This window comes from Ictalurus furcatus, chromosome 18 (assembly GCF_023375685.1).
Source record: "Ictalurus furcatus strain D&B chromosome 18, Billie_1.0, whole genome shotgun sequence".
In the NCBI taxonomy this organism is placed as follows: Eukaryota; Metazoa; Chordata; class Actinopteri; order Siluriformes; family Ictaluridae; genus Ictalurus; species Ictalurus furcatus.
The window spans coordinates 12,543,519-12,561,018 of record NC_071272.1 but is presented as its reverse complement, the minus strand read 5'-3'; the positions used below and the strand labels follow the sequence as shown (position 1 = coordinate 12,561,018).

Genomic DNA, 17,500 nt, shown 5'->3' with positions numbered 1-17,500 from the left:
GGGTGTAATTACATTTGGTTATGGAAAAGTTCAGGCGAAATCTGAGTCACATCCTAAGACATATAGGCCCAATATGTCTTAGGAGGTGACTCGGGGGAATTATTCCACACCTTCTCTTCAAACTGTCATGGATTATTTAATTACATCACCATGGCACCACTGTTCAAAATGTTATCAATTCTTTTGCTTCAACATCAGAAATTTCATTGCATAATGCTGACCAAATCTGATTAACTTTCTACATAGAGTATAAAACGTTACTCTTGCTATGTGGTAGCGTAATGGCAATGAGTCACTAATCTTATCAGTATGCAACTAGGTCACATCATTTAATATACTTTGTAATAATCTGATGAAATATCTAGGTTGACTATTGAAAAAAATATTTTATAAGCATCACTTCCTGTATCCAGTTGGTGGCACTAAGACAGTGGATCACTACTGTCCATGTGCTTATGCCTCATCATGCTTATGCCTACATGTTTGCATTTTAAGACAACAAATATTTCTTACAAATCTGGTGCGTATAGGTGAAATTGTATACCCACATTTCCGAAAAATGTCACGGAGGCACAAGTGCCGATGCCAGTCTACTGGCATGTGTATATGACTGTTCCATCATTTAACTTACATATAACGTATGTGCTCAACATCGCATCATGTGAAGTGGAATTATGTCACACTTCCTGTTTGAACATCATCATTTGTTGTATTGCCTTCACATGGCAGCACCATATGAGACTATTAAAATGTTTGCTTATTAAAACACACTACCTGTTGCCAGTTGGTGGCGCAATAACAATGTATCACAAAAGGCATGTGTATGTGATGATGCCCCATCACTGCACATAAATATAAACTTTAGGCCACATTGCATGGTGCACAGCGGAATTATGCCTCAATTCCTGTTTGCGTGTAGTTACATGTTGATTGAGTGCATCGCCATGGCAACACGGTTTGAGATATCTAAAATTTCTTTGCAATTTAATATCTTGATATCATCCTGACCAACTCTTGTATGAATCGGCTGAACCATCTAGAAAGAGTACTTAAAAGTTTGGTACACAAAATCCAAAATGGCTGACTTATGTTAATGGCCTTTGGAAATTGTGAAATCTGCCTGTCTGAAGACATACATACCTACTAAATGTCATGCATGTTGGTGAAAGTGGATGCCTGCATCCTTGGTACTTGGACCATAATTAATTAATATTGACACATATCCACCTATTTATTAGCTACAGGAAGTCCAATTGTAATGCTGGAGCTTACTAAAGCTGGAGTCATGAATGGAGGAGGTGGAGGCTGACGACTGAGATAACTGCTCTTGCCTGCTTCTCTGTTGCTTCAGGTTCTGCAAAATTAATTCAGTCACTATTATGAGTGAAATATTCACTAAACAATGCTCATTCGTTTGCATCACGATTTACCTCTGTTCTCACTTCCAGAACGGACTTGAAGTCACTTGACATTGATGCCAATTTTGACTGGAAGAGACATAAAAGGCATTAAATGTCATCTCACTTTGCAAAATTTTTCCCCACTTATTTAAGTCAGTAGATGTTTGGGAGGTGTCCATACCTGCAATGATACAACAATAGTATTGGAATGTGATTGAAGATGTCTGCTATTTTGGCCATTTCTGGATCGGACAAGCTCCTGCAGTTGGGCTATCTGTTTATTCAGGCTGTTAATATCCTGAGCAAAACAAACAAGCATACAAATGTAAAGTGCAGAACTGAAAAAGGATTAACTATGCATACAAGACCAAAAACATATGTACCTGTTTCACAATATATGTCAACTCATCAATCTCCACTGCGTTATCATCAAAGAGGAATTTCCGTTTGGCCACTGTGATCAAAAGGACAGAATGTCACAAACCTCAACATAGGACATGGATTAAGACTTGGACAAGTCAAGTGGCTTGAACTGTTGCGCACACTTACATATTGTCAGCTTTTCCAACTTTGCAAAGGTGTTGCTAAGGTCCCTGCCAATTCTCCTACAGAAGACATAAGAAAAAATATCATTCTTATCACTCAGGAAGTGTGTATTAGGAAGACACTGTAGGAGTTAAGGGAAGAAAGCTTTATTACTTACTTTGCCATGAGCGTGAAGTCACTCCTCTGCCTGACAGCATTGTGAACTGGTTTAATGCCCTGTGCTCCATTCTAGTGGGTAAAAGAAGCAGTTTGTAATTTATATAGCTCACTGTTGTCTGTAATGTGAATGAAAATGAAAACAAGCAAGTACTGTCCATCTCCCAAACCAATTCCCTGCCTTGTATGCCTCATGAGTTGCCTTTCAATGAACAGGGCTAAGCAGGTCTGCTTTGGCTGGGAACAGGGATCATTTCAGAGGCAGACAAAATTTATAAAGGAAAAATGCTCAAAACAAGGTTCACTGAATCACTAATTAAAGTTTTTTAAGGTATCTTTGAAATTAGATCATTATTATACATATGCCAAGAAAAACATTTAGGAACTACTAGGGCTGGGTAAAAAAATTATCGATTCTCCGATTTTAATCGATCTTCAATTTAACGAAACGATATTGATTGTGCTTTACTTGTCAGGATGTGAATATTATCTGAAGTTCGCCTCTTGTCCTGAAGATGTCGCCATCTTTCATGTCTTGAATTTTGAAAACGGTTTTATTTCTTAAATGTCTCAAGTTGTTAATGAATTTCACTGTTGCACATTTACAATTTTTTTTTTTTTTTACAATAATGTGCAGTGTGTGCAGTAATAGTAATTAAACATAATTGTGTGGGCCCTATTGTTAAAGCAATTGTGTATTTAAGTAATATAGCCAAGTAGGATGGTTTCAGTTACCAGCATTTATATTAAAATATGGATTCCATGTCTGCAAAATTAACATTTTAAATGAAATATTGATAACTAATTGATATTGAATCGAATCAAAGCCATATGAATAAGAATTGAATCGAATCACCAAATTGGTCGCAATACTCAGCCCTAGGAACCTACATACTTTTTTAGTAGGTAAACTCTGAAAACCAAAACCTTGAAATTATTCTTGTAATACTTAATCCACTTGATTTCTTCTAACCATGTGCCCCATATCACCACCCTCCAAAACTGGTGCACAAGAGCTGTGCTTGTTTTTTTTTTTTTTTTTTTTTTTTTTTTTTAAAGTTTCACCTTCTTTCATTGACACTTTGCTCTATTTTCACTTTGGCTAATGGTTTCCTACATTAGCTAAGAGCTCCTTACTCCATTAGTCTGTCCAACTTTCTCACCTCCTCATTTATGCATTCTGCTCAAATAGAGCTTCCACTGTCATAACTTAACATAACTGCTGAGTAGCTACACTGCATTCTGGATGCTTGAGTCTACACAACAACTTTTTTTTAAAAAAAAAAATAATAATAATTAAAAAAAAACAGGAAAAAAAATTTCATTAATGTGACATTGAACCTCACTGCAAAATGGTGAGTTGGGAAGAAAAGCTCTTGTTCTTTCATTTTTAGGAGTGAAACCTATTGTCACGTTTGAGATCTGTGAATTTTTTCTCCCACTAAACGCCGGTCTAATGGTGCTAGCAATGTGACATCAGTGCAGCACACAGCTGTTAATTTCTTACAGGAATAATGTAGATATAACACCAAATAACAAACTAGCACCATAATCAGTAAGCAAATCATGAATATTTGAATAGAAACAGATTCTCCGATTTTAGGATGAGGTTTGTTTTTTGTTTTTTTAAATGTGTGCCAGAATAACACAACGTATAGCACAGAGAATCGAACAGTAATCCTGCTCACCTGTCTCCCCTGCAGTGACTTACACACAGACTGAAACTCAGTGGTGCGGTCTCGGCAGGACATGCTGATGGAGTCTACAGAAGGAGCAAGGGGAAGAGGTACAGACAGTGGGTTCTCCAGCGGCTGGACCAGTTGGGTCTGGGTCTGTGAAGGCCCAGTGTAAACCCCTTCCTGGTTGTTCCTAGGAGTGTGGCGCCGGCGGGTATTCATGAGTGCTGCTATACATCAGATAACTGAGAACAGGACCATCAACAAGTGGATACCATTTTACATCTAGGGATTATTAAAACGACCAGGAAAATAAACTAAATACCGAAAAAGCATTAAAATGTATTAGTATCTCCTGCACGCTCATGGATAAGAAATATCTATTAAAACAATCTTTATTTCCTGCATGGTAATGATAAAAATGCATAACATTCATTAGCACAGTTCTGAGCTGTAAGGTTGGCTGACCAGGGTGCAATATGCTAACCAACACGTATTTGGCAATAAGCATTAGCTAGCTAACTTCTTTCTCGCATCAGCTTTTGCTAGTTTTACTCATTTTGTAGCAATAATATATAACTACGTCATATAATAACTTTTCAAATAGACCAAATCGGTAAAAGAAATAAAAACCTTTATACTGAGCTAGTTGAATAATCTTCCATATAAGCTAGCTTGGTAAAACAGAGTAGACACTCGGCTGAGTGAAATTCTAACAGCCGTTCTCTCAGAACAAATATTCTACATGCATTTCGAAGCCCAGTTTTAGATATGACAATATGACCAATTAAACTATTAAAATATTTTACCAGACAGACCAGCTACTTCAACTACTTTCCCTTTTGTTTTTGTTTTTTTGAGTGTAGCTGCGTTGTTAGCCGTGAACATCCGGGTTCTAACACACACCGTGACGTCAATGCCACGTCTTCTTACAAGTCTCACGAATAGGTGATTTATTTCCCTCATACTAATGCACAAATTCATTTAAAAGTACTTTAAAATAATTATTGAGATCATAGAAATATATTTCCCTTGTCTTAGGTTCATATGAATTATAAAACGATTCCTTATTTGCTTCTGATGTTTATATTTTTTTTGTACACATTGAGTGTCCCAGGAAAATAATATCAACTAATAGTGAAGAATTCGCAAATTTCTCAAAATAGACAATTAAAAAGCATAAACACCGTATATATGTATAGGAGAAAGAAAATTAGCAGTTAAACGTGCGTATATTCAGTTTTGCGTTAAGGTGCTGTTATAATTGGTCTGGTAATATTTCACCTTATAAGATAAGGTGTTCAAAATCACAACTGTTTCACTTTATTATGATTAACTACTAACTTTCTAACAATGTAGAAACTATCTAGAACATTATCTGTTGTAAGTACAGGCTAATGATCACCATAAGGAAATGATCATATAGTTTACAAATAACTACAAGAATTTGTAGGCCTACATTACTATTTTTCACTAATATAAATGATAAATAGCCTAAACGAAGTCTGGCTATTTAGCTAAACGTTGTCATATAGCCATAAGAACACATTGAGTTTAAAAGTTCCCAGAACATTTCAAGATAAGAGATGACTTTATTAACCAAAACAGGACATTCATAAAACGTTATGAAATGGTTGCCCAGGTGGAATAAAACCCAGGACAACAAGAAGACCAAATGCTAACATTGTTATATATTGTTATTATTCGTATGTTACATATGAATAGTGCTTTTCTTATTATTTTTTTTAGTCTCACTACTAAATATCCAATTCGTACTTACGGATTTAACCATATGTGTTCTGTTTTTGAACATGTAAAAAAAAGCCCCACGACAAAATGGGGCCACAAAAAATTAGTTAGTACTCATAATGTTCCTCTCCACGGAAATCTTTAGTAAAAGGCGAAAGATTTATACGATATGAAGAGAAACAAGAGCGATAAGGTACTCGTTGCCGGTTTCACATCTTATACCAAACACAACACATTGCTAGGTAATGGTAAATAAATGATCACTATCGAACTCAATTCATCAAGTTAATTAATATAAAATAAGAACAACCAGTGTAAAAGACTTCTACATAATATATACCAATGCCAAATTACTTAAATCACCTCATTCATTTTCAAAGAATATGCGCAATGCACCATGGGATGCATATCATTACCCCGCCCCCAATGGTCTCTCATGTTACTTTTCCTGTGAAACACATTGGTCTTGTGGACCAAATAACATATGCTACAGACATGAAACTTGGTCATTCTGGTCATTGGGTTCCTAGAGGTGCAACTCAATAACAAACTGGACTGGTCAGACAAAACTGAGGCCCTCTATAAAAAGGACAGAGCAGAGTGTTCTTTCTGAGGAGGTTCAGGTCCTTTAATGTGTGCACTAGGCTGCTACGGATGTTTGACCAGTTTGTGGTGGCCAGTGTTATCTTCTTTGCTGTGATGTGCTGGGGAGGTGGCATTGGGACTTGTGGTGCCAACAAACTGAACAAGTTGGCGAGGAAGGCCAGCTCTATGGTAGGGATGGAACTGAACAGAGTGGAGGAAGTGACTGAGAAGAGGATGAGTGGGAAGCTGAAAGCTATCATGGACAGTCCTTCTCATCCTCTCTATGCTGAGTTGAGGAGGCTCAGGAGCACATTCAGCCACAGATTCATTGAGCCACGTGCCTCAAAACGTCTGGGGGGGCTCTTTCATGCCATCAGCCATCAGACTCCACAATGTAACATACCCAATACCTCCTACTCCACTGATTGACTCTCACAGAAACACACACTCAACAGTTAATTGTCATTTCACAGATCTTCCACATGTATATAAATACTGCGGATATTGCACATGTACATATACAAATAGAACTCTAGCATATGTACATATACACATATCTGTTTCATTGTTTCTATTATTTCTATTGTGTGTTTGTTTTTTGTGCATATACCATAGTTTTTAGAGAAATAAAAAAAAACCCTCAATTCTCATTTCTGTTGTGAGTTTCTTTTCCATTGAGGTGAGTTAAATCTGAAAAGCCGTTTACAGTAGGTCTAAGTAAATATAGTGTTTTGATTATATTTAGCTATATATAAATGTAGCAGTTCTTTGCAATAAGTGCAAATAGTTGTTAGATGCTATTTATATTTATAGTGGCAGATACTATTTGCACCTCAGTATTGTTGTACATTAACATGATGCAGTAATAACAGAGTGCAAATGACTATATTTATTATTATTATTATTATTAAATGGATGCCACCTTATACCTTACAATAAAGCCATCCCTACACCTAATCGATAAACACTTTATTATTAAAGTCGTTAGGCACTTTATTTCTGCTTTTCAAATATTTTCTTAATTTTTGTTGAAAATAAATGTCTTTCCGTTCCAATATGTGATGGAAAAGGGAGAAGAGCGAATTCGGCAAAAGGCGGATTCAAACGCGGGTCCAACGTGTTAAGGTCTACTTCCAGGCACTACACTTCCATACAGCCTACAGCACTGCAGGCGTTAATCGAGCGCGTCTTTCTTAATCTTGTGTGGCCTTAACCTTGCTTGGGCTCCAAGTGCTCATGGGCCCCTGGGCCTGTGCCCATAATGCCCATTGGATAATCCGGCCCTAAATACATAGCCTATATGAAAATATATTTAAAAAATAATTAAGATATTCGAGACAACCATCATTTTTATTTTCATGATTTATTATCTGCAAGAGTGAAGGAATAATGTGTGACGTCACAAGCCACTGCGGCCGTGTAAATAGAATATATTGCTATTTGTTTTCATTAAGTGTAAATAGCATATCGCTAAGAAACTGCTATTGTCACTTAGTGTAAATAGAATATATCACTATTGCCACTTAGTGTAAATAGATATATCACTATCGTCACTTAACCCACAAGACATTGTACCCAAGAGCCTCTGTATTCTTAATCCAAGCCTGCTGTTAGATCTACAATACAATACAATACGCGTGCATTTGATACTGAGTGCTGTACTTCACCTGGTGACAAAATGGATGCGTTATTAAGCGATTTTTGTTTGCATTTCTGAACTATTCTCGAACGTTAATAAAAGCCCCACGATGAAGTGAAGCCACAAAAAAATTGATAGTACTCGCAATATTTCTCTCCACGGAAATTTTTAGTAAAAGGCGAAAGATTTATACGATATGAAGAAAAACAAGAACAACAACTGAGCGTATTCAGTGTCACGTCTTATACCAAACACAACACACTCCTAGGTAATGGTAAATAAATGATCACTATCGAACTCAATTTAGCAGGTGAATTAATATAAAATATGATCAAAGTATTATAAAAACAGACTTCTACCAACGCCAAATTACTTAAAATAGGCCTTCTTCATTTATTTTAAAAGAACATGCGCAATGCACCATGGGATGCATATCATTACCCCGCCCCCAGCGGTCTCTCCCTGAAGTTGCCAATTAGTTTTCCTTTCACCCTACTTTTAAAAAGTCATTTCATATTTGGTTTATACATTGTTGGTATAACGAAGACAAAAAAAAAATAAAAAAAAATAAAAATAACAATAATAACAGTAAAATAAATGTCCAGTGTCCTCAACCCAACGGAGTATGCTTTTCACTTAATGAAGACAAAACTGAAGGCAGAAAGGCCCACAAATAAGCAGCAACTGAACAGGAGGAAACTCAGCATTTGGTGATGTCTATGGGTTCCAGACTTCAAGCAGTCACTGACTGCAAAGGATTTGCTCCCAAGTATTAAAAACAATCCTTATATTTATAATTATGTTACCTTGTCCAATGATGTTTGAGCCTGTGAAAATGGAGGGACTCTGTAAAAATGGCTGTAATTCCTAAAGGGTTAAGGTAATGGGGTTTTTTTTAAACCCATTGCATTAAATCGAAAAGTCTACACTTCAATTTAATTCACTCAACTTTAACTTATGAGTATGTGCATGGACTCAAGTGGAACTTTATAAAGCCCTTCCAGACAAGGTCCTGAAAAGGTATGCTGAGTTGTGGGCATGGTCTTCAATAGGAGGCAGCTCAGAAAACTGTTTCTCAGGGACAATAAATCCAACTGAGCTGAAATTTAGGGTTCTCCATCTGTAAGTTAATTTGTATTAGTCCTCTTGAGGAGAAACTAGTTTCTTAAAAAGTATGGCCATCATCTGTAAATCAGCTTTCAGCAGCCATTTGATAGGCTAGCAATGAGCAATGGTCAGGACACGTTAGTGGTAGGTCCCTCTATATACAGTATGTTTTTTGTTTTTTAATTAGTATTAAAATTGGGTAAGAAATCTGTAGTGCTGAGAGTGTAAAGGAGCATATGAGAGTTTAATTTTTGTCGTCTCTGTTATTGCCTCCTAACACCTAGAGAGAACATCCTCCAATTCCTCCCTATTGGCCAAATTGATTCGCAACACACAGTTTCTTCAGTAACTGCACAAGTTACACTTATTCATCTTTCCTGTAGTTAATATCACTGCACTGTTACTTTTATATTCACTTGTGTATATACGGTCATATTTACTTTATATCCTATACTTATATATTTTATACTTTTTTAAAATTACTCTTTGAATACTTTTTGCTTGCTGCTGTAATCTGTGAATTTCTTTCTGAGATTAATAAAGTTATCTATATATCCCATGTATTTTGGTGTAATCTTCCTGCAAATGTGACACAGAAAACTGCTTTTACAGAGAAAAAAGTCACCTACTAAGCATTTCCTGTTATGTTGTTAAACACTCATCGGAAGCTCCACCAACCACCTTTAACCACAAATTTTTTTATTTTTATTTTTTTACTCATGCTGTTCCTTTACACAGAAATCTTTAATAAAAGGTGAAAGATTTATATGATATGAAAATAAGCAGTAGGTGTTTGGAGTCACGTCTTATGACACACAACACACTGATAGGTAATAGTTAATAAATGATCACTACTTAACCCGATTCAACAAGGGACTGAATATAAAAACAATGCAGTAGAAAAGCAGACCAAGAGATTTCCCTTTATTTATATATTCACGTTTCCTGTTATTTACTTTATTCTGAACTTCTGAATTTCAGTAGCTTATGTTGCAGCTTGTAAGTCAACAGTAGGCATCCAACACTTAAAAATACTGTATAGAATGCTGTTTATTTCGGTTTAATTTTTAAAAAACTTTAAAAAGCCATTTTATATTTGGTTTATACTTTATTGGTATAACAAAAGAGGTCTGCCCTCATACATTTGTTAAATTTAATGACTGAATAATATTATATAACTCATATTTCATAAAAAAACATATGTTGTGAACTTGACAATGATCCCAGATAGCAAAAAAAAAACAAATAAACAAACAAACCATTTGACCCAGATTCCAATATTAGAGAGTTAGAGTCGGTCTTGTGTTTTGGACTGATACTGATCCAGCACTGGCTCAGCTCCATCTTTTTTTGGGGGTCAGAAATGTTTACATTTTAAAATATTTTTGAAATTACATGAATATTCATGCATTAAAAATGAGAGATTTTGTAACGATATGGATATCCATCCATCCATCCATCCATCCATCCATCTATTTTCCATACCATTTATCCTACTAAGGCTCACGGGGGAGCCTGGAGCCTATCCCAGGGAAGTCGGGGCACAAGGCAGGGGACACGCTGAATCAGGTGCCAATCCATCGTAGGATCATATGGATATGTAATATATTATGTAACCAATGTATTGTAAAAATACTGAAATTTTGTTTCCCATTAAAGTGCTGTTGTAAGTGTTGCGTATATATGCATAGAAATTCATTCATGTTTCGTTTATATTATGTATAAATGAGAACATTAGGGCTGCAACTAACAATTCTTTTTATAATCGATTATTTTTTTGATTGATTGATTATTCGGATGGGGCGGGGGAAACTTTCAGTACAATTTTTTTGATTTATTAAAAATAAAATCCACAGACAGAGTGTTACAAATATAAACTTCAGACTAAAACTTTGCACAACTGTTTGTCCAAAATAGAAAAGAACCCAATACACACACACACACACACCAGAATATATATTATTAATTTAGGACTGTAGTTTAATTCGGTTTAATGTAAAAATAATAGTTAATAGTAGTTTTAAATATATATATATATATATATATATATATATATATATATATATATATATATATATATAGATAGATAGATAGATAGATATAAAATGTATTTTATCGTACTTATGCATTATTTTTATGGATGCACAAAAAGCACAGAATTAAACTATAGTCCTAAATAAATAATAAAAACTCACTTTCACTGCACCTTGTGGTTTCTGTTACTAGCTGTCTTTAGAAATATTATTTTACTTGTGTTTAATTTCGATCATAATGTTTAAATTAGGCATTACAGATCTTACTCGCGCTCTGTCTGTGTATCAGAGCATCTACACCGCGCGTGATCAGCAATGCAGCCTCGTTACTAACACATCACTTCCGTTATAATAAACAACAGAATTTACACTGCAAGCGTGCAAATACAGCATATAATGACAATAAAATTAAACTAAACCTTTTAAGCAGCTTGCACCAGTTTCCCCTGCCCCTTGCACACAGTGGAGCATTTTGGATATAAACATATGTTTGTCCTCGTGCATCAGTTTAATTTCCACGGTGTTTAAAATGCTCTCCTGCCTTAGAGGACTTGGAGGTTACACACTTTCTTCCTCAGGCACGTGACGATTTTGCCTCCGTCTGATGGGGACTGAGGTCATTTTGGGAATAAAAAGTAACGCTGACAGAAAGTAAACTGAAGAAAGTGATTGTTATTGACTCTAGGAGTCTGCTAATGCTAGCGTGAGTATGACGTCATGCGTACACTTCCAGTTAGTAAAAAAAAAACGCTAGTGTTATATTTGAGATGATATTAACTTTCTAAAATCCACACACTAGACAGTAGTGCAGAGTGCATAGTGTAAGCGTATAGTACTTCATTTGGGACACAACTTTAGTCTTTACTCTCCGAAGCATGTTTTCGGAACAGAAGTAATGTAATGAGCAAATCTCTGCTGTGCCGCGCGCAGACCAACGAATCGATAATGGGATTCGTTTACAACGATTTTCATAATCGATTATTATCGATTTTATCGATTAGTTGTTGCAGCTCTAGATTACATCACTTGAAATACACAGACTTGTTTGCATGATGTATCCCTTTGAATTATGTGTGCAATTTCAATTATGCGGGATGTTTCTCTTATTTCTCCGGAACGTTACGCAAATAAAAAAAAACCCTCACTAAACTGACTTCAAACTCAGAATGAAACTCCACCACAGTATGAAACTACAAAAACTTTTACTGATATCCAAACTACAGTGACATTTAGTCAGAGTCACTTCTTGTAGCATAAGCAACACGCTGCAGATAATGGGAAACAGATCATCAAGATTCAATTTAATTCAATTTAGAGAGGGAATTAACATACAACATAAATCAAACATTATAAAAAGTCTTTGCAGTCTTCAAAATTATATCTACCTGTGCCAAATTACTTTAAAATACTTAATTTATTTAAGAAACGAACATGCGCAGTGCACCACGGGATGCATAGGCCTATTACCAGAAACTACTAACGAAGTCATACCCATATTTAACACTTTTCATTATAGTAACTTAACTGGGTCAAAAGTAAAAGAAGGAGTGTTCCAAGGTGTTAAAAATAGCCTTCTTATAGTTATTTGAAAGAAAAAAAGACTATTTATATTTGCCTTATACTTTATAAATATAACGAACAAGGTCTGCATTTATACATTCATTTATACGTATAAATTAGTATTTTTATGACTAAATCATTATATGCTCAAACTCCATATTAAAAAAAAAATTCTTATGTTGTGTAGACCTAAGAATGATCCCAGATAGTGAAAAATATCAGAAATATCAAAAGAAGGCTAAACAGGTAGACATTTAATAATTAATAAGAATCTAAGATGAGGTGTAAGAACTCATGAGTTTGTGCATCATGATTTTAACCCGAATTTAACTCTTCTCCCCTTTTTGTAAATGTGTGAATATGGGTTTACTCTCACTCTTATATTACACAATATAAGATCTTTTAAAATATATTAAATACAGGCATAACATTACTTAGTCATTATTTAAAGACTGAAACCAGCATTTAATTATTTTAAATACAACAAAATCATTTTTAGAATGTAACAAAAATTAAGTTTAAAATGGTTAAATTATGCATCACAAAAGGATCAGTCTAATTATTCTTCTTCTTCTGGTGCCTGTAAAAAAAACCAAAACAAAACAAAAAAAAAACCCACACACAAAACAGTCAATGAGTCAATTAATACATTATCTCCTAATTAAACTGTGCATAATAATAATAACTGTTGGTTTAAGGTGATATATTTTTATATTATATTGTTCAGTAAATTATATACCAAATAATTCTGAATCTGAATGTCATATATTCCAATTTATTGCGGTGATATTCCTGTGTCTTTATGAAAGTGACTTACCTGCAATGGCACCGAGTGTGCTTCAAAAATGGCAACTTGATTATTTCAGGTGTGCCATTAGAATAAGTGCGGAACACCTATTCAAAAATATAACAAGCATGTGGTTTAGCGTTAAAAGAGTTAATTATGAGATCTGAGTCAATATAATCTAAAGAATCAGAACAATTTCTTTCCAGTGATATATCTTGTTGCTGAACATCACTCATACCTCCAAGTTAACTGTCTCGGTTCTTTTAGGCATACACATTTGCTCCTCGTCTGTACAGCAGCCCAAACACCGTTGCAATGGCACACAATGAGGCACAATGGTGTATTGTATCTCGTCCGGAAATTCATCATAAACATTGATCAAAGTTTCTCGAGGTTGACAGCCACTTTGCTTCTTAAGGTCTTCCATGGTCTTCCCTGAAGAATACAAGGAAGGGGAAATTCAGTTTCAATGTAGAAGCACAGAGTTTTAGGTGTAGTTTTAGGGAAGTGGTAGATCAGTGGTTAAGGGTTATTAATCAGAAGGTCTTGTTCAAATCACCATCAAACTGCCATGGTTGGGTTATTGTAATATGTTTATACTGCATCTTAACGGGAACTTTGGAGACTGTACTTCAAAGTCTAATTTTGTTTTTGCTTCAGTTGTGTTGCCATAGATCAGTGCTGCAGATGGTAGGGACAGATGGCATGAATCCATGCACCCAACCTGCCTTGCATCAGCAGTTCACTCTGGTTGTGTTGGTATTGGTGTAATGGTGTGAGGAATCGTTTTCTTGGCACATATTTGGCCCCTTAATATGAATCAACCATCATTTAAATGCCACAGTAGATCTGAATATTGTTGCTGACCACATGCATCCTTTTATGGACACAGATTGTTCATCTTATAATGGCTACTTCCAGCATGATAATGTGCCATGTCACAAAGTCATCTCAAACTGGTTCCATGAACATGACAACGAGTTTATTGTACTTCAGTGGTCTCACCTGTCACCTAATATGAATAAAAAAAGGGTACTTTTGGGAAGTGGTAGTACGGGAGAGTCACAACATGCAGATAAAAAAAACTCTGTGTTAATTTTCTTAGCTGACTTTATCTGTTTGTAAGTATATCCTTATGAATAAATTGTTATATAGCAATGTTCATTGCTGAAACATTGTAACTCACTTAATAATTAGCTTCTGTTTATTCAATCACACTGACAATAATGCTATCTTCTGCTTGTATGGCTTTGGGATTATTGATGCTGTATAATGGAAGTGAAGATTCCATAATTACTGGAGTACAAACTGCAACAAGAGTAACACCTGAGTACCTTATATTAAGACAACGATATTAAGTCACAGCACCAGCTAGAGAATCTCTTTTATTACACTATATTTTATTAGTACTCTGCATGTTGTATTAGTTCCCAAAACCAAAATAGAAACTCAATGTGTAATGTGTAAGTACCTTTATTAGACGTCTCCCTGGTATCCTCATTGTAGCCCTAGTTGAAAAGAAGAAAGAGAATACACATTTAATTAGACATGGGTAATTGATTAAAAAAAAACAAAAAAAAAACAATCACACACATGACGTTTCACTACTCCAGCTAATGGCACAAGGTGGCTTAGTGATTAGCATGTTCGCCTCACACCTCCAGGGTTTGGGGTTCGATTTCCACCCTGTGTGTGCAGACACACAGACCCTGTGTGTGCAGAGTTTGTATGTTCTCCCCATGCTGCGGAGGTTTCCAAAGTGTCCATAGTGTGTGAATGTGTGTGCTTCCCTTGGTGCACCCTGGGCAATATTCAGTATCACACTGCTGAGCAGCTAATCCTTCCACCACGATGGTTCCACTATGAAGTGGAACCTTGACACGAAAAGAAGAAGAACTACTCCAGCTCTTATTTTCTTTTGTCTTCTCTGTGCAAGTGTTTATGCGTAGGTATGGTTCCAGATGCTCCTACAGTTCCGTCATCCCCTTCTCTGGTCATTCACTCATCTTCAGTAACTGCTTGGATGGATATGGAGCTGATCCTGGTAGCTCGTGACCATAGATTTTGGTATGGCTGCACAACATTATTAAAGACAGCCTCAAACAAAATGAAGTTGAGAGGCTATTAGACTTGACTTATGCTATAAGCAACTATTGAGTGAATTTTCAGAGTAAGAGCACAAGATATAGTTCCCATTTTTGACTACTAGGTTTAATGACTCTGCCAAACACTGAGCATATTAGAAAGGCAACCAAATATATGGATAGATAACCTTGCACACAAAATGATCTTCGAACATTATGTGAAATAAAAATGAGGTATAGTGTAGGCTTAGTTAACACTATTAGGTAGCTAACATTATGCAGCAAATTTCCTCATAGGACTAGCTAGCTAGAAATGTTCCTTTTTATCTTAACAGTAAGCATTGATTTTGTAATTTATTCTTACATATACATTCATGTGAATAATTAAGTACACCCCATGGAAATTGTTGGCTTTTTTGACATATTTGAACAAGCAAACATTTGATCATCTTTGAAACAGTGCCTATTAATGAAGTTGATATATTTGAACAAAAGCACATGGAAAATTAGCTTCTTCAATTATTTACACAACAGAAATACCAACAGATGTGATATTCGTCTGTGGAAAAAGTAAGTACACCCTTGGCCTCTGAAACTAGTATTGCTCCCTTAGCAGAAATAACTTCTTGTAGGCATTTGCATAATTGTCCACCAAGCTTGTTGGAATTTTTGACCACTCTTCCATGCAACATTCTTTCAGTTGTAAAATGTTTGAGGGTTTTTTTTTTTGCATGTACTGCTTGTTTCAAATCCCCCCACAACATTTCAATGGGATTCAAATGTGGGCTTTGATTAGGCCATTCCATAACCCTCCATAATTTTTTTTCTTTTTGAGCCATTACTTGGTGGATTTGCTAGGGTTCTTAGGATCATTATCTTGCTGAAAGGTCCACTTTTGGTTCAACTTAAATTTTCAGACAGATGACCTCACATTATCTTCAAGCAATCTTTGATATGATGCAGAATTCATAGTTCAGTCAATGAAGGCAAGCTGTCCAGTCCCTGAGGTAGCAAAGCAACCCCAAACCATAACATTTCCACCACTGTACTTCACAGTTGGTATGAGGTGCTTCTCCTGAAAAGCTATCTTTGGTCTGCACCAAACATGTCTACTGTTACTGTGGCCAAACAACTCTATCTTTGATTCGTCTGTCCAGAGCACATTATTCAAAAAGGCCTGCTCTTTGCCTATATGCTCACTGGCAAACTGTAGTCGCAAAGGCTTTTTCCTGGCATACCTTCCATGCAGGTCAAATTTGTGTAATCTCTTTCTGCTTGTAGAAGCATGCACTTTAACATTTTTCTAGCATACCCGTAATTAATTTTTGGGGTTCTTGGAGACTTTGTTTTGCATCAGATGGTCTGCTCTTTGGCTGAATTTGCTTGGACGGCCAGTCCTGGACAAATTGTCTTTTGAAATGTGTGCCGTCTGTATATTATTTTCCTTACAGTGGATGTATTTAAAATAATGTGTAGCTCTTTTTAAATCATTTGCCATCCACAGCCTTTTTTCTGAAGGCCTTACAGAAATCTCTGATGACACCACACACCTCAATAGCAAAGAGACGCTAGATATGAGAGGGGTATAAATAAGACAGGCACTCCCTAAGCAGGTTCTAATCACTGGCACCCAATCTTGAACACCTGATTCTAATTTTATGGATTTGAAGGTGTAATAAATGTAGGGGTGTACTTATTTTTTTCCATGTGAGTGATCTGGGGTTTTTTTTTTGTTGTTTTTTCTTTAATTGTGAAAATTACTACAAAATGTCAATGTTAGGCGTCATTTGATAGAGGGTATCAACTTTATTAACAGGTACTGTTCCAAAGAGGATCAAATATTTGCTTGTTCAAATATGTGAAAAAAGCCAACAATTTCCATGGGGTGTACTTGTGTACTGTAGCCAGCAACATTACATGAAATTACTTGAGTTTGATATCAAATCTTAGCTAGCATCAGACTATCACCACCAAATTAACTAGTTAAATTTGTAGGAAAGTGAGAAATTTTGTTTTTGGCCAAGTGGTTTCACTACATTGAACCTGGGAAATAAATCTAGTGTGAGACTCACAGCTTTGCAGATTCCCTAACATTCCCAGACAAAACCCCATAGTGCTCACTTCCAGAGAACTTGTGTGGTTACTTGGAATAGTAAACTCAATAGTCAAATCCATCAA

The 17,500-nt window shown here is 35.7% G+C and overlaps 2 protein-coding genes and 2 non-coding genes across 6 annotated transcripts in view; all 4 read right to left on the bottom strand.

Moving 5' to 3' along the window:
• The window catches only part of stx5al (syntaxin 5A, like), a 6,989-nt gene extending 2,283 nt beyond the window's left edge, over positions 1-4,706 (bottom strand). Inside the window, exons 1-8 of one of the 3 annotated variants that reach the window (XM_053649168.1) lie at positions 4,588-4,706; positions 3,791-4,023; positions 2,104-2,174; positions 1,950-2,005; positions 1,784-1,854; positions 1,582-1,698; positions 1,431-1,487; positions 1,273-1,354 (exon numbers count right to left, since the gene is read on the bottom strand). In XM_053649168.1, the coding sequence (XP_053505143.1) occupies positions 1,273-1,354; positions 1,431-1,487; positions 1,582-1,698; positions 1,784-1,854; positions 1,950-2,005; positions 2,104-2,174; positions 3,791-4,000 (664 nt within the window). In that variant the 5' untranslated portion in view covers positions 4,001-4,023; positions 4,588-4,706. Of the gene's footprint in view, positions 1-1,272; positions 1,355-1,430; positions 1,488-1,581; positions 1,699-1,783; positions 1,855-1,949; positions 2,006-2,103; positions 2,175-3,790 lie in introns of all 3 variants that reach the window. The other 2 variants (XM_053649169.1, XM_053649167.1) reach the window with 2 other exon arrangements.
• Positions 4,707-5,601: 895 nt separating this feature from the next.
• On the bottom strand, positions 5,602-5,716 carry LOC128622899 (U5 spliceosomal RNA). The gene has a single exon (XR_008388460.1). It is a non-coding gene; the product is annotated as a U5 spliceosomal RNA (small nuclear RNA).
• Positions 5,717-7,852: 2,136 nt separating this feature from the next.
• Positions 7,853-7,967, bottom strand: LOC128622901 (U5 spliceosomal RNA). The gene has a single exon (XR_008388461.1). It is a non-coding gene; the product is annotated as a U5 spliceosomal RNA (small nuclear RNA).
• A 3,936-nt stretch (positions 7,968-11,903) lies between these two features.
• Positions 11,904-17,500, bottom strand: part of LOC128622471 (vascular endothelial growth factor A) — a 13,117-nt gene continuing 7,520 nt past the window's right edge. The window contains exons 2-5 of the mRNA XM_053649007.1: positions 14,710-14,746; positions 13,477-13,673; positions 13,269-13,345; positions 11,904-13,031 (exon numbers count right to left, since the gene is read on the bottom strand). Coding sequence (XP_053504982.1) covers positions 13,007-13,031; positions 13,269-13,345; positions 13,477-13,673; positions 14,710-14,746 — 336 coding nt within the window. The 3' untranslated portion in view covers positions 11,904-13,006. The remainder of the gene's footprint in view (positions 13,032-13,268; positions 13,346-13,476; positions 13,674-14,709; positions 14,747-17,500) is intronic.